The sequence below is a fragment of the Numenius arquata genome, chromosome 20 (genome assembly GCF_964106895.1).
Source record: "Numenius arquata chromosome 20, bNumArq3.hap1.1, whole genome shotgun sequence".
Lineage (NCBI taxonomy): Eukaryota > Metazoa > Chordata > Aves > Charadriiformes > Scolopacidae > Numenius > Numenius arquata.
Window position 1 is genome coordinate 1,504,663 of NC_133595.1, and position 24,094 is coordinate 1,528,756.

General features: G+C 49.4%; 1 protein-coding gene across 2 annotated transcripts in view; it reads left to right on the forward strand.

The window, feature by feature from the left end:
- SPEN (spen family transcriptional repressor) overlaps positions 1–24,094 on the forward strand; it is a 69,005-nt gene that overhangs the window by 43,342 nt on the left and 1,569 nt on the right. Inside the window, exons 4-14 of one of the 2 annotated variants that reach the window (XM_074161665.1) lie at positions 490–650; positions 1,849–2,049; positions 2,921–3,072; positions 5,424–5,549; positions 6,148–6,261; positions 7,486–7,599; positions 9,237–9,337; positions 12,520–20,455; positions 21,329–21,742; positions 22,555–22,749; positions 23,751–23,909. In XM_074161665.1, coding sequence (XP_074017766.1) covers positions 490–650; positions 1,849–2,049; positions 2,921–3,072; positions 5,424–5,549; positions 6,148–6,261; positions 7,486–7,599; positions 9,237–9,337; positions 12,520–20,455; positions 21,329–21,742; positions 22,555–22,749; positions 23,751–23,909 — 9,673 coding nt within the window. The remainder of the gene's footprint in view (positions 1–489; positions 651–1,848; positions 2,050–2,920; positions 3,073–5,423; positions 5,550–6,147; positions 6,262–7,485; positions 7,600–9,236; positions 9,338–12,519; positions 20,456–21,328; positions 21,743–22,554; positions 22,750–23,750; positions 23,910–24,094) is intronic. The other variant, XM_074161666.1, reaches the window with a different exon arrangement.

A 24,094-nucleotide genomic window follows, 5' to 3' on the forward strand; every position in this document is an offset into this window, starting at 1 on the left:
GGCAATGAGGAGAGCTCTAGGGTCGACTCTCGGATTGACAGCGGCGCCTGAGAGCACGATAATATTTCTTTTCCCTACGTGAGAGCGCTGGGAGGGATTTTCAGGCTCTGGCAAACCTGTGTGTACCCTCTCTGTGTTCCTCCAGTCTTCCCACACAGCTCCTAAGCCGATACAACATTGTATTACACTTAATTAAATCTCCGCCATTGTCACAGAGCGTAACAGGATCTCTGACATTTTACCCGTATTCCGTTTCCCTGCCCGTCTCCTCCGAGGGCTTTGTAGGAGAATGTTTGTAGAATGAGTCTAAATTCCTGTGTGTAACTGGGCTGCGTTACTGGATTTTCTGCATCGGGCAAAGGAGGGAGGAAGGCCTGTAGACGAGGAAAAACTCTTTGTCATTTTGCTTTTTAAATAAAATACCCCTTTCCTCTGGTCGCTTTGCCGTCTCCCTGTGCTCACCGGTGGTTTCCTTCCTGCCGTTGACAGCAGTGACTCCAGCAGCAGCTCCAGCGACGAGTCCCCAGCGCGGTCCGTGCAGTCGACGGCTGTCCCCGCGCCCGCCTCCCAGCTGCTTCCGTCTCTGGAGAAGGATGAACCCCGGAAAAGCTTTGGGATCAAGGTTCAAAATCTTCCAGTGCGCTCAACAGGTACCTTCACCCGGGGGAGTGAAATAGGGGAAAAAAGGACTAGGAAACAGGTTGGGGACTGGTTAAATAAGCTTTATTGTGGCTTTGATGTGGCAGCCGTGTGCTGCCTCCGAGGATGGGTTTTTCTCTCTGTTTCTGCCCCGGTTTGTGTGTGACGGTGGGGAAATTGTGTCAGTAGTGCCCGTCGGTGAGAAATGCTGCAGGTCCTGAGCTCAAGTCCTGGGCTCGAGCAGTTCCAGCCGCTGGAGCTGGTGCTTTGAAACAGCAACATGGATTTCCCTGGGGAAAAACCTGAAGCATCGCAATTTTTTCTCTAAAAACTTGGACCAAATATTCTCACCCTGCCTCAGTTTCTTTTTTAATACAAAAACGTAGGGGTTTTTTGTTGCATGTTAAAACACCCATGAGCAGATTTGCAACGGCATTGAATAATGCGTGGTAAATAATGCAAGAACCCCCTCGCTGAGGAGTGCACACGATGGCTCTCTGTTCCCTGTGCTGATTGCGGGAGAGATCCCACGGAAAAAAACAGCATGGGATCATTTATAAAACAGTTGTAACATAATTCATGGATACAAAGGCGCTGGCTGAATTAAAATAACATGTATTCCCTTTGTGAGCTGCGTACCTCACGATGTTGATTTTATTTCTGTTATACTCCTTGATGTGACGCGTCGCCGAGGTAAATACCCCACAGATCCCAGGCAGATTGTGTGGTCATGAGTCAGATTTTGCAATATCTGCTGAATCTGCCTCGTTATCTTTCTGAATTGGCTGAACCGAACGCTGCGTAACTTCAATCTCCACTCCGGGTGCTTCATTCCAGCCCTGGAAAACTGCTCCATGCAGTATCCATGTGGGATTATAAATGAAGTAACACTTTATTTCTTCTTCATCTTGCACTGGGTGTCTCTTAGAATTAATAACCACACCCTGCCAGCTTTAGCGACATGAAACCTTGCGTGTGTAGTTTCTTGGGTTTAAAAATCAAGGCAAAGAGATCAGCCAGAAGGTTTTGACATTGGCAAAATTAACACCCAAAATTAAAGAGGCACTTCTGGGAACACTGAGATTCAGGTTAACCTGGGTGAAGTCACATTTCAGAAGGAAGATCAGATTTATTCGTGTCTTTTATGGTGCTGTTAAATTGGTAAAAAATAATGTTTTTATAGTACTAATGTTTTATTTGTTGGTTTAGATACAAGCCTTAAAGATGGACTTTTCCACGAATTCAAGAAGTACGGAAAGGTGACATCGGTGCAGATTCACGGGGCTTCTGAGGAACGGTATGGACTGGTGTTCTTCCGACAGCAGGAGGACCAGGAAAAAGCACTAAATGCCTCAAAAGGCAAACTTTTCTTCGGCATGCAGATAGAAGTCACCGCCTGGATAGGACCAGGTAAGGCCCATGCCCTTCGTGAACTGGATGCCTGACCCTTCTAGGCATATTTGGGGGCTGTTGTGAAGAGGCAGCATAAGAGTAGGAAATGTTAAAACTGCTTTTCTGCAGAAACATAATTTAAAGCAACTGGGAAATCCACCAGAATAAATTCCAGAGCAAGAAGAGTGGATGTTCTTAGGTCAAACAGGGAGAGAGTTCCAGTCTGGAACCTCAGAGGAGGAAACCTGCCATCCTCTCAAACAGTGGGGTCTGCTGGAAGAAACGATCTCATCTTCCAGGTCTGGACCGAGCAGAAACCAGTGGGTGGTGCAAGCAAAGTACTGAGTCCTCACAGGCTCGGGTTTTCTGCTTTTAATTAAAGCAGCTAACGACGGCTGCGTTTTTGAGGCTAAGGCAGCACAGCCTGATTGTGACCAACCAGTGGAAACCGTAGCATTGAGCACGTGGTTGGCCATCTGTCCTCCAGCTGCTTGTTTAAAAATGGATTTGTGAAAACTTCTTCCATGTGATGTCACCCCCAGCCCCAAGTCCAGCAAAGCCTTATTTAAATTCATGGCAGGCATTAGTATGGGTTAAAATAAAAATTTCTAGAGAAGCAGTTGGAGAATGCAGCTCCCTCTTACGTGAGGATGCTCAAATTCCTCAGCGCTCGCCCAGGGGTGTGATGCAGAGATCTCAAATGCCGTGTAAATAACGCAGTTCCCAAGTGTAGTTGTGCTGTGTATTTTTGTCAGAGACACTGGTTACTCTCGTTCAGATTGTATCTGCTCCTCAGGAAGTAGACTTGAACAAACAAATCGACGTGAACCGAACCCACATGAAAAACACCTCCCAGCATCACAAATTTTTGACTCTCTTTTGCTTCTAGAAACAGAAAGCGAGAATGAATTTCGTCCTCTGGATGAAAGGATAGATGAGTTTCACCCAAAAGCTACAAGAACTCTCTTCATCGGCAACCTGGAGAAAACAACCACCTACCACGACCTTCGCAACATCTTCCAGCGCTTTGGTGGGATAGTGGTACGTGAATTCTCCGTCCTGGTGTCGTTGCCCGTTCTTTCTGTACAGACCTGTAAAATGCTACCAGCGGTGGGAGATCACAGCATCAGTGACAAGATAATTCAGTTTTTCTGTAATAATCTCAGTCATTCATCTTGCTAGAATATACCTGAAAGCTTTTCTTTGCATTTAGATCTTAGTGCACGTGTATCGAGGGGATAACTTAGCGGTAGAAACAGTCCTAGGAGCATTTACCAGAAATGCAGCTTTTGCTGGCTCAGGGCGTTTGCAGAAAAGCCTAATTAGGTAATTGGGGTGTAAATCAGCCTGATGTTATTTTCATGTTGAATCAGTACAACTCTGAAGTCTCGGTTCCCTGTCGCTTTCTGAAACGAGGGGTTTAGTCGCTGCGCGTGGAAGTAGCCGTCGGCTGTCACCGTCTGTGCCCTGGCAAGGGGGCAGAGGGGACGCTGGGCACAGGGACTGGTGACAACACACGTGGGATTTGGGTTTTCAGCTGAGCGGGTGTATCTGAGCCAGACAGAGCAGCAGGTGGACCCCTCTCCCCGTGCCGCTTTCTATCAAATCATACCAGTATTTCATTTAAGAGAAATTTTCCAGAAAAGTAAGGTAACTATCCACGGTCAGTTTAATTAATTCGGTCTAAATTTCAGCCCTGATCATTTGTTTTATCTGCTCGCTGTACAATATTCTGGCAGCTGCGGCTGCTTATGAACGTGCTGTGCCTTATTCATTCTGCTCTGAAATACTTCTGTAACCGCTGAGGTATTGGTCATACCGGGAGCACATACCGGGAACCCCGTGTGTACTTCCCCCCCCCCCCAAAAAAAAAGAAAGGGGGTTGTGCTTCCCTATATGATGTGGCCAAATACAAAATGTGCATTTTATGTTGTCTGGCAGCTCCTGTGCATCCAGCCTCCGCTCTGTCCTCGATGTCAACACTGATTTATGAATTCACACGGTGGCTGTGGCTTAAACCCTTTTCTAATGTTACACCGGCAGAGCTCTCCCGATAAAGATGCTTATCACAAGTAGTGCCCTGTCCTGTAAATTGGTTTTTCTGGGAAATAGTGCCGTCCTGTCGACATTATTAATGGGTCAGAATTGGGCAGCGGTGCCGCCTTGCACAATTTCCATGAAAACTTACAAGCTCAGGTGCAAAAAGGGACTGGTTTTATAACCTTTCCGGTGGATAATGAGCAAAGTAATGATATTTTATTTGCCTGTCAGAAGGAATTGCTTGCCCAGGGTGAGTGGTCAAGTACAATTTGCCATGGTTGCAGTCGTGCTACTTCAGACCCTTGGAAACGCAGCCCTCTATTAGTGTTCCACTTAAATCATTAGGCCAGGGCTATAGAATTCCGATAGTTGTGTAAATCTCCCTGTTTATTTCTGTTTTCCCAGATAAAGAGCTCTTGGGTGAGACCGTATCAAACCGCTGCCTTGTCCCTAAATTTATTAACCGTGAAATTAGTCTGTCCTGGATGTTGGAACATTTGTGCTTAAATCCTTGAGCTGGCGTGTAGCTCACAAAGGAAGCTTGGGCTGTTTAAACAAATAAAACCAAACACTCCACCTTCTATTTTCAGATGGGAATGAATCATAATATCAGGAGTTTGTTCCGAGACTCTGGGTTCATTTCCCAGTACTAGTGCTGAGCTTGAATGTTAACCAAGTGCCAGCTCCAAGCTTGCTGAGTTTTTAAAAATGGATTAAAATTGGCCTTTATTAGCTTTCTTATGACTGTGCTCGCTTCTGAACGGGCCCGTGGTGGCCTGGGATCAAACACCAGCGGCGACAGGAGCTGAGGGACTTTTCTGCCTTAGCCACATGGGTGCCAAGATGGTTCAGGAGACGAGTCCAGCATCACTTTCTGTTTCTAGGAACAGGATGGATCATGTTTATTTGGAAAAGAAACCCCGCTTGGCTCAGAAATGAGGATCGGAGCAGGTTGTTTTCTCTTGAGCCTTTGCGAGGGGAAAATTAATCTGTATTTCTTTGATTCTGAGTTGTCTCCTTCTTGATATAATATTAACAAATTAAAGCTGCTGTTTGTTGAGCAGGTCAGGCTTTACTTCTGCGGGGTTGGGTTTCAAATCTGCATTACGAAGAGCTTTCCCCACCTCTGGAAGGATTTGGTTTTGCCATCGAGTGAGATACAGTGAAGTTTTTAACCGTCCACTGTTGTTTAAATCCTCTCTCTGAAGAAAATATTAATTATTAAAGAGTGCTTGCTGTGCCACGTGTCTCTCTCAAAAAAAAGTCCACTTAGATCGAATTGACGCTGTGGAATGTCCTTTTTGGCCTGTCGCTGACTGTCGGTTGGTTTTGCTTTGGTTTTTTTTTCCCAGGATATCGACATTAAGAAAGTGAACGGTGTTCCTCAGTATGCATTCCTGCAGTACTGCGATATCGCGAGCGTGTGTAAAGCAATTAAGAAGATGGATGGGGAATATCTCGGAAATAACCGGCTCAAGGTAAAAAAATCCTCCCCCAGACCGTATCCTTCCCCTCGTTACTTTTGTTTATGGCATCATCAGATATTTTGCAGCAGCGTTATTTATGGACGTAAAATGGTTTTTAATGCAAGTAAGATGGATTTTAATGTGTAGGTGGGAGCGTGATGCTTTCAACCACCACAATAATTGGGATTAATTAGCATTTTCGTTGGGTGTCTCGGCCAAGAGCCCCAGGATTGAGTAGATTTGGAGAGTGATGTTCCCTGCCCTTCAAGGTCCGCGTCCAGCGAGGCCACGCTGGGAAACTGGACCGGTGGCTGATGGCAAACAGGGGCTGTCCGTCCCCAGAGCCATCAACCTGTCACCTCTCACAAGCTTTCAAATCGCAGAAGAAACAAATGTTGTCAAACACTCTATTCGTTTAAGCATCACGGAATTATTTTCATTAATTGCTATTTGATTTTTGTCTTGCTTGCACCTGCGCGAGATGCTAATTTTAGAAAACGGGTACAAACGACTCGCTTTCTTCAAATAACTCGTTAATTAGGGCTGCTCTCTTCGGTTAGTGTAACCCTTGCGAATTGTACTGATGGAAGTTTTGCCCTTTTGTGTTCAGCTGGGTTTTGGGAAGAGCATGCCTACAAACTGCGTGTGGTTAGATGGGCTTTCCACAAACGTTACGGATCAGTATTTAACTCGACATTTCTGCCGATACGGGCCGGTGGTGAAGGTAGGTGGGAGGCTTCGGCGTGTGCTTTGAAATTGTTACTGTCTTCCTTTCTTCCCATCCTGTCCTTTCAACCCCCCCACTGTCCAGGGCTTTATAGCTCAGGTAGAGAAAATCCTCTCCGGGGTGTGATTCGGCCGACAGGGCTCCGTAGCTTTGCATCCTCTCCATCCAATCCCTAGAGCAGTCGCTTCTGGTGTTTTGGGAAAAATAAATAATAAAATATATATTTTGAATGAGCCGAGATAATGAATATTGGAAACCATTTGTTGCTCTTGTGCAGTACAGTCTCTCCCCAACAAAATATTTTTTAGAAGGCTTAACGCTGGAGGAACAGCAGTCTAATTACGTAGTTACACTCATGCATGCTAATTACATAATTAGACATTTATTTTTTTTTTTTACCAGACCAAAAAAACGACTTTTTAAAAACAATTAGGATAGTCACACTGACAAAAGTACGTGAAAAAAGAGAGAAAGTTACTGAAGGTGCAACATACCCATATCAATCACAGGGTGGGAGCACGTTACCTGCCCCGCTCTGGGCAGTACTAGAGATTTATGCACATGCTTAAATTTAAGCGTGTGAGTTGTCCCGTGTAGTTCTGTCGGACATTGACGTGCTTAAAGTTAAGCAACGTGTGTAAATCTTCGCAGGATCAGGGTCTTGCCTCCTTCAAGGATTTTTGTGGGTTTGTGTTGCAGCTTTGACATTCTTTATTGTAGCTGTTGTTGCTTGAATAATGAGTTGATGTTGCTAAAGGAAGGTAATATTTGGAAATTGGGCGTTCAGCGTCTGACGAGTGGTACTGCAGACTGATAACAAAAACTGGTTCCATTTTGGGATTAAACGTTCCCTTTACCTTTTTTCCCCCCTAAAACACATTGGAAATTTTTCAAAAAAAACCTAAAAGTAAACAAAGAGAAACTACAAAACTCAGTCACCAAAGGAAAAAAAAAAAAAGATCATTTAAAAGTAAAATACAGAAAAACAAAATAAAGGCATAATATACCTCAAGCCACAATATCCACAATTCAAAGCAGTCCCGCGGCCTTTTATTGTCTCTTCATTACAATATGCCTCATCAGAAAAGCCTGGAAATTTACCTTGCTAAAAATTATTTCCTTACTGGTATCCTCATGACTTAGGATTTTGTTGGGACTGACGTTAAGTCCTGTGGATGAGGCTCTTATTTGGTTTTTGTTTTGTTTTTTTGTTTTTTACAGGTGGTGTTTGACCGCTTAAAAGGCATGGCCCTGGTTCTCTACAATGAGATTGAATATGCACAAGCAGCTGTAAAAGAGACCAAGGGGAGGAAAATCGGTGGGAATAAAATTAAGGTGTGCAGAATGACCTCCAAAACAAACAAACAAAAAAAAAAAAAAAAAAGAGAGAAACAAATTGTATTTAGGCCTTACCCCTTAAACGCTGGCGTTCGCAGGCTGCCAGGCCAAAGGAAGTCTTAGCGGGACGCGTGTGTCCCAGAAATCAAAGGCTGAAACTGATTATTTTTTTTTTCAATACTCGGCTTATCAAGACGTTAGGGGATCTTGAACCGCTACTTATAAAGCCTTTTTCCAGCATTCTGCCGTTTGTTTCACTGAACTTGTCTCTCTCAGCTCCTGAGTGTTGGTGTCCGTGTTACTACCTCATTTACCCAAATCCAAGGCAAACTTTTGTCTGTTTTCGTGTTAGAAAAGTGAAATCCGGGGCGGGGAATGTGAGTTCCTCCGGGATGACACGGGGCTGTGCTTCGGCTGCTCCGTGCTGATATCCAGGCCGAGGGGATCGGCGGTGGCTTTTGCGATGGCAGCTCCCTTCCTTGCAACAGATTTTTTTAAAAAAGTAAAAAAAATAAAAGTGCTACTCTAAAAACCAGATAAAAAGTCCTTTTTCCTGGAGCAACACTTACCGTTTACAGGGATGTCTTGGATTTGGGTGAATGGGGTAATACCTGTTACGACTATCCCATCGGTTCCGCTAATTGGGGACGGGAGGTGTCAGCCAACCCTCTGAATTATCTTCCTCCTCCTCCTTCCTTCTCTCCTCAAGAGCGGGTAACGATTTCAAGCGGGATCTCTCACCTGGTGCATTATCCCAGCGACTTCCCACCCCTTTGGGGTCAGGAGTTGGATAAACTGGAGTTTCTCAGCGCGGTGGTTGAATAGAAGTAGCCTTTATGTGCAGTAAAACATGGGGTCATTTAAAAAGTCTCACGTCTTGTGTTTGGGGGTGTTGCCACGTAGCGATTTTGGAATAAGCAACACCCTTCGTGCGTGTGTGTCTGTGCTCCTCTGCTGTGGGTACACGAGTGTCTAGGCTGATTTAAATTAAAAAAAAAAAGAGGAACTGGAATGTTAAAAATACTACATTATGTGGCATGCACGTAGTTAAATCCATTCCAATCCTTATTTTTTTTTGCATCAGCTGTGCCATTAGCTGCTTAATGTGGTCACCCTTGGCTAGAAAACAGCAGCTTTAGAGGAGCTGGAACAGGGAGGTGCAGTTCAGGAGGCTCGGTTCCTTTCCCTGGTGTATAACCCCGGGCAAGTAACGTGGAGGTTGGAACAGATTAATAACCCTGACCTGCTCCAGCACTGCCTTGAGCTAAAAGGGACTTTGGAACTTGTAATTGGAATCGTACTATTAGAAACGTCAATACTACGATAATAATGTGTATTTTTCCTGCTGCTTTACTGAACAGAAGCCTCTGGTCTTGCAGTTACAACAACATACCCCAGTGAGGAGGTTGTTTTATAGCTCCAGCAGCCACATGGAGTTGAGAGAGAGAGAGAGAGAGGTCTTTATTCCTGGGAATCCGTAGGGCCGGTCCTGAGAAACGTTTGACCTTTTTTTTGTTAAATATTACCACCCCCGTTTGCAGTTCTGCTCCCATCCTCAGGCTGCAGCAGGCAGGGAAATGTTGTCAAAACGGGATGTTTCTCTCGCTGAGCCTGATTTCCCCTTTGTTTTTCAGGTGGACTTTGCAAATCGAGAAAGTCAGTTGGCATTTTATCATTCCATGGAGAAAACGGGTCAAGATATCAGAGACTTTTACGAAATGCTGGCAGAAAGAAGGCATGTATCAATATATTACAGTCTTTTACTTTTCCAGCGTCATCTTAAGTGCAATTAAACTTTGTTCAGGTGGTAATTATTAAACAAATGCTTGTTTTTGTTCCTCTCAACTTCATCCTTTTTTTTAAACAAAAACATTTCAGCATATTTTTAAGGTCTTTTAGATTTTTGTTTGTTTTTTTTTAAACAAATTTAGGTGGTCAGACTTAAACTGTGTGGATGGAAGCAAACAGGGTATCACACGTCTGCAGTTACTGAAACTCAGGGGGAGGGTTTGACCCGTCTGCGTGATCTATATATTTAGTATATAAATATATATAGTAGTCTGTGCCGCCATCCAGTGTGACCTGGACAGGCTGGAGAGCTGGGCAGAGAAGAACCTAATTATGTTCAACAAGGGAAAATGTAGGGTCCTGCACCTGGGGAGGAAGAACCCCGGGCACCAATATAGGTTAGGGATGGATCTTCTGGAAAGCACTTCTGAGGAGAAGGATCTGGGAGTCCTGGTGGATAGTAAACTATCCATGAGCCAGCAATGTGCCCTTGTGGCCAAGAGGCCAATGGGATCCTGGGCTGCGTAGGGAAGAGTGTGGCCAGTAGGTGGAGGGAGGTCATTCTCCCCCTCTGCTCTGCACTGGTGAGGCCACAACTGGAATACTGCGTCCAGTTCTGGGCTCCCCAGTTCAAGAGAGACAGGGAACTACTGGAGAGAATCCAACGTAGGGCAACGAAGATGATTAAGGGATTGGAGTATCTCCCTGATGAGGAAAGGCTGAGAGAGCTGGGGCTCTTTAGCCTGGAGAAGAGAAGGCTGAGGGGAGACTTTATCTATGTTTACAAGTACCTAAAGGGTGGGTTGAAGGAGGATGGAGCCGGACTCTTTTCAGTGGTTCCCAGCGATAGGACGAGGGGCAACAGGCACAAGCTGGAACATGGGAAGTTCCATTCAAATATGAGGAGAAACTTCTTTCCGGTGAGGGTGCCAGAGCTCTGGAACAGGCTGCCCAGGGAGGGTGTGGAGTCCCCTTCTCTGGAGATCTTCAAGACCCGCCTGGATGCAGCCCTGAGTGATGTGCTCTGGGCAACCCTGCTTTGGCAGGGGAGTTGGACTAGATGATCCCTAGAGGTCCCTTCCAACTCTGAGAATTCCGTGATTCCGTATCTGGTTACTGTGATGGGTCACCAGGACACAGTTGTGAGTCATTCATCATTTCTTAAGAACGCAAGGAAGAGCGGAGCTGTAATGCCTTCCCGTGCCCTCGAGAGAAATGTATACGTTAACGAGTGTATATATAGTCTGATAAACTACTCATCTGCTGAGCAGAGAGTGAAATTGGGTCTCCCACCTACCCCTTTTCAACAGTTTAGTTTATTAACTTGATAAAATAATAAAACACAAGCGAGGCTGCCATTTATTTATTTATTTTTTAGCTATTTGACATGAAAAACGTGTTCTCTGTTGCTGTCCTTCCGCAGCGGCTGTCGTGACGGTGTCTGGCCGTTTCAGACACGCTGCAAAGGTTTGTGTCCCCCCTGCACAGCCGCTTAACCTCTGCATTTTGTGCTTTCTTTTCCTCCGGTGGGTGAATAAACACCCCTGGTTTAATTACTAATGGCTACAGTGAAGGCTGAAAAGGAGGAAGCGTTTTCTTTTTGCTGGGGTACGTTTTTATTCCCTTCAGAGGCAGCCTTAATTGTTAGGGTTCTGCTTTAGCTGTGAATAAGCCCAGCATGAGACTGATTGTACCTGGGTACTGGATAAATTCAATGGTGGGGTTTTTTTGCAGCAAAATATCTTGGTCTAACGTATATCCAAAATCGCCAGATTTAAAAGCGAAGGGGGTTTGGAAATTGGCAATCAGGATTTGCGTATCGGCAATCAGGATTTGCATAATGGCAATAAATGTGTGCGTTCCCCAGTCCTTGCCAGCTGCTGTGATGTTCCTGCGAGCACTCGGTGATAATTTCCTCTGAACTACGCCAAATTCAGAAAAGAGAAGTGTGTTATCGGGTGTCCTTTAACGCGCAGGAGTCAGCTGGGCTTGTCTTCGCCGGGAAATAATTCTGAGTAGAACACTGATTTCTGGAACAAGGTGATACTTGAGTACACGTTAGTCTTGTTTTGCCTTTTCTGGCATTATGCTCACGTAGCCGTTACGAGGTGCTTAGGAATAATGAATCACGGAGTGATTAAATGAGCTCTGCATCTTCTGCTCCTTCTCCGAGCTCCTCTCGGCAGCTCACGGTCCCTTTCAATGTTCCGCACTCACCGGGTTCTCTCAGTTGTAGTTGTAGCCAGTCTAGATAGGAACCAAAAGGAAAAAAATCCCACAAAAAACCAAACAAAACCCATGATTAATTTTTTTAACTTCCCAACTGCCTCTCAAAATGTCCCACTTCACTTGCAGAATGAGGTTTTTGTCTTCCATGTTTTGTTTCTTCGTGGTTTTTTTTCCAATTTTGTCCATTTCATAAAATGTGGTACCTCTCAGCTTTTAACATAAGCTGTGAAGCCAAATGAAGGTACGTGAAATAGAGTGTGCAAAACACTCTGTAACGGTGGAGGATGGGAGCTCCAGCTCTGTGCCCCCCCTCTGCCAAAGAGCTGTGTTCAGTGCTACAAATGGCTTATTTTTGCCGTTTGGAGGTATTGAGATAATAACACTAATTGCTTGATTTATTTTACTCAGTGCTTCCCATGAGTTCACCTGCTCTCACAAACAACCTGATTTTTTTGGTCTGTAAATAGGCAATGTCAATACGTCACATGCAGCGAAAGAGCTAATTTTGGAATGAAACTATCACTTACAGGGTTTAGCGTTTTTAAAGAAATCTTATTACCGCTTTATTGCTTAGTAACGGAGAGGTTCCAGCCTTGGGTTTTGACTTGACTCATGTTTTCAGGGACGGGTTTCAGGTTGGTGAGTTGGGGTGGTCTTCACCACGACAGATTGCGCCTGGGTGCTGTCAGGAAATGACCAATTAACTATATTTGGTGTTTGATAAGCTAAAAAAGCATTTAATCCACTGCACACCGGTTCATTGTTAAATCCCAGTATTCGGCTGTGTACAGTTGCCGAAATATAAAGAAATTCTAAAATGATTCTTCTACGTAGCAAAGAATGTGGTAACGCACTGTGGTGGTTGAGAAGGAGAACTAATCTATTTATTCTTATATTTAGCAGAGATGAGCGAAGAGGATCTTACGAATACGCCCCTGATCGTACTTACTACGAGACTGTTCGGACTCCGGGGACGTATCCTGAAGATCCTCGGCGAGAATACCCGGCTCGAGGCAGAGAGTTCTACGCAGAGTGGGATCCCTACCAAGGAGACTACTACGACCCACGATACTACGACGACCCGCGCGAGTACCGGGATTACAGAGGGGATCCCTATGAGCAGGACATCAGGGAATACAGTTACAGGCAACGGGAGAGGGAGAGGGAACGGGAACGGTTTGAATCCGATAGGGACAGAGACCACGAACGGAGACCGATTGAACGGAGCCAGAGCCCGACGCATTCCCGGCGTCCGCAGAGCCCCGGAGCGTCTCCCTCGCAGTCGGAGAGGCTGCAGAGCGATTCGGAGAGGAGGATTTACAGCAGGTCCTCGGATCGCAGCGGCAGCTGCAGCTCTCTGTCTCCTCCCCGATACGACAAGCTCGACAAAGCCCGCGTAGAACGTTACGCAAAAAACGAAAAACCGGAGAAAGAGCGCGCTTTCGACCAGGAGAGGGTCGACAAGGAGAAACGCTTGGTGAGAAAAGAAAAGCCGGAAAAACTAGAAAAGGAGAAACCCGATAAGCAAAAAAGAAAAGCAAAAATCCATTCGCCCAGCTCTCAGTCTTCTGAGACGGATCAAGAGAATGAGAGAGAGCCCAGCCCTGAAAAACTGAAGGGCAATAGCAAACAAAGCAAAGAGAGAGGTGACAAGGAAGGGACAGCTAAAAACCGCCTGGAACTGATGCCCTGCGTGGTGTTGACCCGAGTAAAAGAAAAGGAAGGGAAAGTTATTGATCAGCCCGCCTTGGAGAAACTGAGAGCGAAGCTGGATAACGACACCATGAAATCCCCGCTCCTTGAACAAAAAACACAGACATCTCAAGCTGAGCAAACCAAGTCGGAGCAGTCTAAACTGGAACCTGTCAGAACCAAGGTACAGAAAGAGAAAGCCCTCGCCAGTCACGTAGAGGTGGTGGATAAGGAGGGAAAACTGAAACCCAAAAAGCACTTGAAGACGGAGCAAACTTCCGAGGGGGCCAACGCGGTAGATTTAGACAAGTTGGAGGCTCGTAAAAGACGATTTGCCGATGCGAATCTGAAGCCCGACAGGCAAAAACTGGAAGTCAAAAGGAGCAGCCAAGATGAGGAGGACGCACGCATGGTTTTGAAAAAGCAGCTCGATGCAACGGCTTCGTCTAGAGAAGCGACGCTGTTAAGGGAAGGAGAATTGGAGAGAAAACCCCTGAGGAAGGAGATGCTTAAAAGGGAATCTAAAAAACTCAAACTGGAAAGACTCATTCCTGTTACTAGTCCCAAAGAAATTCAGGAGACTCTGAACGTTGGTGGGATTGGCATGCGTCCCACCCTGGATCTGCAGGCGAGGCTGATGGAGGCGGCCGATGAACCAGTGGAAGTTCAGGAACTCTCTTCTAAAAAATCGAACCCTGTAAAACCCCAGCATAAACAGGTACAGCTACTCGATGACCAAGGGACAGAGAGGGAGGACGCGAGGAAGAATTACTCTGCTCTTCCCGAAGACGCACCTGACCATAAACTGGGCCAAGAGAAACCTCAGTCAACTGATACGGAGGAGAAAATTGGCATTGACATTGACCACACGCAGAGCTACAGGAAACAAATGGAGCAAAGTCGCAGGTTAAAGCAGCAGCTGGAAATGGAGATTGCAAAGTCGGAGAAGTTTGGCAGTCCAAAGAAAGACGTGGATGAATACGAAAGACGGAGCTTGGTCCACGAGGTGGGGAAACCTCCACAGGACGTCACCGATGACTCTCCACCGAGTAAAAGGAAAAAGACTGACCAGTTTGACTTCGAAATTAGCACTAAAAGAGAAAGAAACTACAGAAGTTCTCGTCAGGTGAGTGAGGACTCGGAAAGGACGTCCTGTTCCCCTAGTATCAGACACTTCCCTTTCCACGAAGATGATGACACGCTTGATTCTCCAAGGCTAATGCCATTAAAGGAAACCAAAGAGTCACCGAAAATAGAAGAGAAGGGGCTTCCGTACTCCAACATGACTGTGAGGGAGGACTCGCTGAAATTCAACCCTTACGATTCCAGCAGAAGGGAGCAGATGGCAGAAATGGCTAAAATCAAACTCTCCGTGCTGAGTTCTGAAGATGACTCCAGTAGGTGGGAAACACAAGTGAAGCAGGAGCCTGGTCGAGTTGATATCAGCTTCCCGAGCAGCATCGTCAAAAGAGACAGCATACGCAAGCGCTCTGTCCGAGACCTGGAACCTGGGGAGGTGCCTTCGGATTCGGACGATGACAGTGAAAACAAGCCCCATTCCCCAAAAGCCTCCTCTTTGTTAGAGAGCTCCAGGTTGTCTTTTTTATTAAGGGACAGGGAAGAGAAGTTACGTGAGAGAGAGGAAAGACTGTCAAGTTCCTTAGAAAGAAACAAATTTTACTCTTTCGCGTTGGACAAGACAATCACGCCGGACACAAAGGCCTTGCTTGAAAGAGCCAAATCTCTCTCTTCGTCCAGAGAAGAAAACTGGTCCTTTCTAGATTGGGATTCAAGATTTGCTAGTTTTAGAAACAATAAAGACAAAGAGAAGGTTGACTCGGCTCCGAGGCCTATTCCGTCTTGGTATATGAAAAAGAAAAAAATCAGGACTGATTCGGAAGGTGGGAAACTGGATGATAAGAAAGAAGATCATAAAGAGGAGGAACAAGAGAGACAGGAACTGTTTGCTTCTAGGTTTTTGCATAGCTCAATCTTTGAACAGGATTCCAAGCGCCTGCAGCATTTAGAGAGAAAAGATGATGATCTCGACTTCATTTCTGGTAGGTTGTACGGGAGACAGTCTTCCTCCGACGGCACTAACAGCGCGGCTGATCTGGTGCAAGAACCGGTGGTTCTCTTCCACAGCAGATTCATTGAGCTGACGCGGATGCAGCAGAAAGAAAAGGAGAAAGATCAGAAACCGAAAGAAGTTGAAAAACAGGAAGATAAAGAAAACCGGCCGAAAACACCAGAAACGGTTCCTGATGGTAAAGAACCAGAACATAAAACTTCCTCAGTAGTGGGTCCCTCTACGGTTGCTGTCCTACCACAGGAACCAGCCCCGGTGGCTTCTGAGAAGGTAGCAAATGAGAAGGTAGTGGTGGAAACAGCTTCTGTAAAAGAAGAAAAACCATCTGAACCTGCTTCTGCAGCAGAGGAACAGAAACCTTTCCCTGAACTTGCTGCTCCTGTCAAAATCGAACCACCCGAGCAAACCGAGCCCCCGCCAGTCGTAGAAGTTAGTAAAGAAGTTGTTGCTACAACCCTGGCTCCGGAGGAGGACACTGTGGCAACAGAGCATCCTTCATACTTGGATACCAAACCTCCTACTCCCGGAGCTTCGTTTCCCCATGTAGACATCAGTGTAGATCCAGAACCTGAGGGTGCCCAGTTGGTTCCACCTCCGCCCAAGCTGGTGCAGAAATCAGATGAGGCCGCTGAACCGAAAGAAGAGAATCCTTCGCCTTCTGCCAACGCTGATGCTGGTGGGAGTCAAAAGGTGGAGGTGGCTGCTGAGGTTCTACCGCCCGTTTCCGACAACGATATGGAAGTCGAAGCCCCGGTTGTTGTAAAAGACAAAAAGTCCTACAAGAGTAAACGCTCCAAGACTCCTGTGCAATCAGTGGCAGCTAACGTCGCGGAAAAGCCCGTCACCAGGAAGAGTGAAAGAATCGACCGTGAAAAACTCAAAAGGTCGAGCTCTCCTCGTGGGGAGACACAGAAACTTTCCGAATTGAAAGTGGAGGCGGAGAAGGTTTCGAGGAATGCTGCTAAATCCCCCAGTTCTGCTGCAGAGCCCGAAAACGTGGAGCCCAGCTTGCCAATAGGCCGGACAAGGCGCAGAAACGTCAGGTCAGTCTACGCTACCACGGGGGACAATGAGGGCCCGTCTCCGGTGAAGGACTCCGTGGAGGTCACTAGATCCACCAGGAAAAGAGGGGAGAAGGAACCGCAGGAAACAGTGACAACTGTTCCTACCACCCCGAGGAGGGGAAGACCTCCAAAAACCCGCCGTAAGCCGGAGGAGGACATCTCTCCAATAAAGACAGAACCGGTACAGCAAGAGGTGGAGGAGGTTGAAACTAAAGATGCTGTGGAAGCTCCGAAGCCTGCAGAAGGTTGGAGGTCTCCTAGATCCCAGAAGCTAACGCACGGTCACTCATCAGCTGCCGCCAGCCAACAGGGGAAGAAAGGGAAGAACGAACCGAAAGCCGATACCTCGGCTGACTCTGAAGATGCTGCTGAAAGGAGCAGTCAGGAATTGAGCGTCGGTGACAACGGCAATAAAGCAAAAGCCACCGAGAAAGAGCCAGCAGCGAGCGAGCAGAAACGCGATCGGAAAGAACTGGATGTGGAGAAAAACCAGCTCGAAATCCCCACAGTTGAGATCATCGAGAAGAAGCCGGTGCCAGAAAAGGTTACGAAATCCAAAAGGGGAAGGTATAAAAATACCAAAACTGTCGTAGATAAAGCATCCGTGTGTCTCAAAAATGTAGAAATACGCCTCAACGTGGACGAAGTCAAGGGCGCCTTGCGGCCGACTGATGAGGAGGCAGAACCGGTGGCGGTGTCACCGGCCAAAATGAAGAGCCCCCCAAAAGAGGACATCTTGCCACCCCATTTTGCTAAGAGTGAGGTAGAAGATTCATTCCCAGAGACGGAAAAAGAGGTGATACGGGAACCGAAGCAGTCCCCCGAAGCTGCCCAGTTGGCAAAACAGATCGAACTCGAGCAGGCCGTGGAGAATATTGCAAAACTCACTGAAACTCCTCCGTCAATCGCTGCCTACAAAGAGCCGACGGCAGACGTGCCTGAAGTTCGCCAGGAGGAGGAAGGAGATAAACCTGCGCATCAGGCTAGTGAAACGGAGCTGGCAGCGGCCATCGGCTCCATCATCAATGACATTTCTGGGGAGACGGAAAGCTTTCCCGCACCCCCGACCTATCCCGCGGAATCAGAGGCTGAAATCCCCGCAGAGCCCTTGGTGTTACCGTCGCCTCGGGAGGAGATGGAGCCCGAGACTGATCAGGCAGTGAATAATATCCTAGAAACCGAGGCTGCCGTCGAGGCCGCGGTGCAGCCGGTTGCCAGCTCTGCCCCCTCGGCGGTGGAGACGGAGAGCAAGGAGACCGAAGTCAGCTTCAGCGAATCTTCCAACTCCGCCCAGGAAACCGAGACCTTGCAGGAGGCCGAAGTTGCTCGAAAGGAAAAGGGCCGTCAGAAAACCACACGGCAGAGACGCAAAAGGAGCACGGGCAGAAAGGGTGACACTGCTGAAGTCAACGTCTTCGAGCCGGAGAGGGTGCCAAGCAAATCGCCCCCCGCCAGCGAGGTAAAGACAAAGCCTGAAGAGGCCTCAAAGGAGGAAAAGCAAACTAAAACCATAGCTCAGGCATCCATGGAGCCAAGCGCTTCCGATGCCAGCAAGGCCACAGCCACTGACATTGTGACTGTGCACGAAGCTGTGGCTGAGAGCGGCACCTCTCCGAAAGCTCCTACTCCTCTGGACCTGCCCGCCCCACCGGTTCCCCTCGATGAGGGGAGCCAGAGCGGGTTCAAGATACGGTCGCCCATGGAGAACACCCCCATTACGCCACCCAGCGCCCCAAACCCAGCCCTTCCCGCCATCCCTTCGGCAGCAGTGGCGGCCAAACTGCCCACCCCGGTGCCCACCACCATCGTCCCCCTTCACCCCGGTGCTGCCAAGGTGCCGGAGTGGATGGTAAGGCACGAGGAACCCCGTGCCCGTTCCACGCCTCCACCTGCTCTCCCGCCGGACACAAAGGCGTCGGATATCGATACGAATTCCAGCACGTTGAGGAAGATACTCATGGAGCCCAAGTACGTCTCGGCGACGAGTATAACCTCCACGCACGTGACGACGACGCACGCCGAGCCGGTGAGCGCACCCCGTTTGGAGGAGGCACCTCTCCACCCTGCAGCGGAGGCCATAAAGCCGGTTTCGGAGGAGAAGCCGGCGGTTCCCGTCACCAACGCCTTGGACCCACCGGTGGCTGAAGCACCAGTGTTCAGCGAGAAGGAAAAGATAAGTACCGTCATCGCTCCCAAAGCCACTTCTGTTATAAGCAGGATGCCCCACAGCGTGGATCTGGAGGAGGCCCCGAGGATCACCTTGGTGAAGCAAACTCCCCAAACCCAGACGTGTCTCGTCAACGCCCCCTCGCCCAAATTTAAGCAGAGGTCAAGCACAAATGATAACAGCAGGTTTCATCCGGGATCCATGTCTATTATCGAGGAGAGGCCTGTAGAGACGGGGTCCAGTCCAGGGCTGCGGGTGAACACCTCGGAAGGCGTAGTCCTTCTGAGCTACTCGGGGCAGAAGACAGAAGGCCCTCAGCGAATTAGTGCCAAGATCAGCCAGATTCCCCCAGCCAGCGCTGTCGACATAGAGTTTCAGCAGTCTGTCTCCAAGTCTCAGATAAAACAGGAACCTCTCACACCATCTCAGCCAACGCCGAAGGGCTCCCAGACCTCGGCGGGCTACGGGACTGTTTCCACCCATTCTTCTCTGGTACTAGGAACACAAGCTTACAACACGTCGCCCGTCATCTCCTCCGTCAAACAAGAGCGCACCACGCTGGAGAAATCCGACTCATCCCACCTTTCTGTCCAGACTCCAGCATCTCAGCCCGGTAAAGTCCTCACTCAGACTGTAAACACTCCTCCCGTACTCGTCCACAACCAGATGGTTGTGAACAAAAAACTGTCCGATCCGGCTGCTCTGAAAGTGGAGACCAAGACTCTGCAACCCTCCAACTTGAGTCCTGGAGTCAGTCCCCACCACCCTTCCCTCTCGGGGAAAATGCATTCGGAAGCAAACCATGTCAGCTCGGGTCCCAGCACCCCAACCGACCGGGCTATTTCCCACTTGGGGGTCACCAAACAGGAGCCGCACTCACCACGGACAAGCGGGCACTCGCCGTCGCCATTCCCCAGGGCTTGTCATCCCGGCAGTACCTCATCTCCGGCTTTATCGAGCAGCACCCCGGTCATGCTGGCGCCGGGAATTCCCGTTCCTCAGTACATCTCCAGCATGCATCCCGAGCAATCTGTTATCATGCCCCCTCACAGCGTAACGCAGACTGTGTCCCTGGGCCATCTGTCCCAAGGTGAGGTGAGGATGAACACCCCTCCTCTCTCTGGCATCCCTTACGGCATCCGCCCGGAAGCTCTCCATTCCCCCCGAGCCTCTCTGCAACCCCAGATAGAGATCAAACCTCAGCGATCCAGCACCCCCCAGCCAGCTCCGATACGAGACATCGTCATGCCTCCTCTCTCTTCTCAGCACGCCCCCGAGGAGGAGATGCATTACCACCACACCACGGTGTGCCGGGGGCCGGCCCCGGTTCAGTCCGACGTGCTGGTGATGCAGCCGGATTACCGCATGCACCCCACCAGCATCCGCCTCGACCAATACAGCGTCCCCCGGGACGTGAGGATGATCATGCACCCCCACATGGCAGCCGTGGGCGAGCACCACTCAGAAACCAGACAATCCCGAACCCCCGAAGGGGCCGTGAAAACTCCCCCCGTCAGTAAAACCCCGCAACCTGGTAAAGAGACGCCAAAATCTTCCGAAAGCAAGATGGCACACTCTCCTCATAGCGAGCCCCGGCTCCTCAGCGTCCCCTCCGGCAGCCAGCTGCCCGGACTGCCTTTGACGCAGCCGGTGGTGGTACCGCACGGGGTACAGATCATGCACCCCGCGGGGAGCTCCTTCCACGATTATCGCTCTGTGTACGGCGACATGAGGAATTACCACACGGCGGCGCAGCTCGGGCACCCTCAGTTCCCAGGCGCCTCGCCCATTGGGTTGCCTTCCCGGAGCATGACCCCATCTCAGGTGAGAAAAAAAAACCCTTTTCTTCGCCTTCTACCCGAAATCTGGAGCGCTTCGAGCTAATGACAGCCCCGGCATGGCTTTGTGTGGCCACAGGAGCTGAGTTGAGCTCTCTGTGATTAGTCTCCGGGCCAACTTCAGCTCATAGTGTAAGAGGAACTATTTTTGTTTGGGAAATGGGGTTTGAATCATAGAATCATGGAAAGATTTGGATTGGAAAGGACCTTAAAGATCATCCGGTCCCACCCCCTGCCCTGGGCAGGGACACCTCCCACCAGACCAAGTTGCTCAAAGCCCCCTCCAACCTGGCCTTGAACCCCTCCAGGGATGGGGCAGCCACAGCTTCTCTGGGCAACCTGGGCCAGGCTCTCACCACCCTCACAGCAAAGAATTTCTTCCCTGAGATCTCTCCCTTCTTCCAGTGTCAAACCCTTCCCCCTCGTCCTATGGCTCCCCTCCCTGATCACGAGTCCCTCCCCATCTCTCCTGTAGGCTTAGCATTAGAGGAAGCTAGAAAAAAAGCATTTTCTGAACTGCTCTAGGACTCATACCTACCCACAGGTGTTGGGGGGAGAATTGTCAGCACCGAGGTGGTGATGTCAGACATCCTCGGATGGATGCTGTGGCTCAGGATGGGCCTGGAGCAGGATTTGGGGGATGTGGTTTCAGCTCTGGGGTGTGAGAAGCTGCTGGGGTGGCTTTGGAAGGGGAGGTTGGTCCATCACCGCAGCAGCAGGGCTGGTACCATGGCGTGGAGACACGGATTTCTCCCCCAACAATCTGACGGTGTCCTGGCAGCCTTATGGTTGAGTGAACGAGTTCTGGTAAGTCCATGGCTTAAAATCTTTCCTTTTTCCCCCACCTCCTGCTTCCCAGGGTCTGCCGGAGGGCGAGCACTCGCACCCCAGCCAGCCGGTACGCAGCAAGACTCCTCAGGTCCCGCAGGATCCCAAGGGCCCGCCGGCAGCGGGCCCCGAGCAGAGTCACCACCCCACTGTAAATAGGCACGCGGCGCCCATGGACCCTCACGTCCACCTTCAGAGGGCACAAGCGGACACGGGCCAGACCTCCTACCCTTCGCCCGTCGCCATTTCGATGAAACAGGAGCTTCCGTCGCCACACCAACCTCAGGCGGTTCCCAAACAATCCATCTTTATCCCCACCACGTCGGGTCCCGGGGCTCCGCCGGGGCTGCCCCTCAATCGCCCGGAGCCCCAGTCCGGGCTCAAACAGGAGCCGTCTCCGCACCCTGTTTCACAGAGACCCGTGGACATGGTTCAGCTTCTGACAGTAAGTGTCCCTCCCGCCTCTTCTCCTGGACGAGAAGCCTCGTTTGGGGAGAAAAAATCGGGTTTTGCGTGGCTTGTGGCACCAAAACCTCACCTCTTGCATCAGATGCGGAGAAGGTGGTTGATGGTCTGTCCCTGGTGAATTTTAGCCGTGTTCAGGTTTACACGGCGTTTACACGAGGCTCAAAATAAGGTGCTGCTAACGCAGAGCAGCCCGTATTTCTCAGGGCTCAGCCCGTATTTCTCGGGGCTCAGGCAGTGCTGCGTCATCTCTACAGTCAGCAGGACTCTATAAAAATCTTCTTCACGGGCAGGAAAGAATGGTGGTGTGTTTTAATTTAATGAAAAAAAAACAAACCCCAAAACCACTCTCCCAAAGCCTAGAGATGGAGGAAGAGGAGGGGGATGGTGAGGAACAGGCAGTGATGTGGAACCGAGCGCTGCGTTGGGAGCTATTTTTTTGTAACCTTGGCCAATTCCGCTGCTGTTTCTCAATTCTCCCGTTTATAAAAGAGAAAACGGCGTTTGGTCACAGCCCCGCTCTGCCTGGCGCCGCGTGGGAGGCTGGAGGGTTGGGAAGTGCTCTGATGTTGGGATGAAGAAAAAGGACTCGATTACTGATTTAGCAGGACGTAACCCAAGCCCGAGCCGGCACGTACGAGGGGCGATAAGACATTACATCTGCCCTAGGTCCTTGAAGCAAAGTGGTGGAGTCTTAATTGCCTGTGAAATTATCAGAGGCAGCTCAGAGGGGATGCAAGATCCCCCTCTCCTTCGTTGGCGTTTAATATTTCTTCTCCTTCTCCTTTCCAGAAATACCCGATTGTCTGGCAGGGCCTTTTGGCTCTAAAAAACGACACGGCCGCCGTTCAGCTCCACTTCGTCTCCGGTAATAACGTCCTGGCGCACCGGTCCCTGCCGGCGCCGGAGGGGGGGCCGCCGCTGCGGATCGCTCAGCGCATGCGACTGGAGGCCTCGCAGCTGGAGGGCGTCGCGCGGAGAATGATGGTGAGGGGTTGGGATGGGAAGAGCTTGTGTCCTACGTGCTGAAAACAGGGTGTTCTCACCACCCGTGTAACCAAAAAACCACCCATTCTGGCAGAAATCTCCCCTCTCGTTGCTTGTCCCGTGGTATTTTGGGGTTCTGGTGCGATTCCTTGATCCCAGAGAACGGGAAATGCGGAGTGCAGGTGGTGAGCAGTAGGCATTGCTCTGTAGGTCATCCTCCCCCTCTGCTCTGCTCTGGTGAGGCCCCATCTGGAGCACTGGGACCAGTTCTGGGCTCCCCAGTTCCAGAAGGACAGGGAACTGCTGGAGAGGGGACAGCAAAAGGCTAGAAAGGTGCTGAGGGGCCTGGAGCATCTCTCTGCTGAGGAAAGGCTGAGGGACTTGGGTCTGTTCAGTCTGGAGAAGAGAAGGCTGAGGGGGGATCTGATCAACGCCTCTAAATACTTCAAGGGTGGGTGTCAGGAGGATGGGGCCAGTCTTTTTCCAGTGGTGCCCAGGGACAGGACAAGAGGGAACGGGCACAAACTTGAATGTAAGAAGTTCCATCTAAACATGAGGAGGAACTTCTTTGCTGTGAGGGTGGCAGAGCCCTGGCAGAGGCTGCCCAGAGAGGTGGTGGAGTCTCCTTCTCTGGAGACATTCAAACCCCCCTGGACACGTTCCTGTGGGACCTGCTCTGGGTGACCCTGCTCTGGCAGGGGGTTGGACTGGGTGATCTCCAGAGGTAGGTCCCTTCCAACTCCAAATCATTCTGCGATTCTGTGAAAAGTTGGGAAATCTTTGAAGTCCTCAGCCCTGGGATGAGTTCCTGCTGGCCCCGACGCGGCTGAGAAAGGCAGAAGGTGGAATTTGGGCGGCCGTGGAAATCCCCAGTTTTCAGTCCTTTCAGCACGTCTTTTGTAAGGAGTTTAAAGAGAGGATTTTCCACCGAGGAGAATGAATGTGTGTCAGGAGCCCATTCCGAGCAAACCTCTGACTTAATGACTGGATTTTCTTTCCAGGTGGAGAGCGATTACTGCCTGTTACTGGCCTTGCCCTGCGGCCGGGATCAGGAAGACGTCGTGAATCAGACGGAGTCCCTGAAGGCCGCCTTCATCAGTTACCTGCAGGCCAAACAAGCCGCAGGGATCATCAACGTCCCCAACCCCGGCTCTAACCAGGTATTCACAGAAGAAAAAAAAACCAAAACCCACCCAAAACTAAACTTAAATCGATAGATGACGGGCCCTACAGCCTCCCACCTCTGCTTAAGGTTGTAACTGAGCTGCCTGGTTTTATTATTCAAACAAAATCCTCACGTTTATCGCGCTGGCTTCTTACGTCACCCATCAAAACCCTCTGTAAT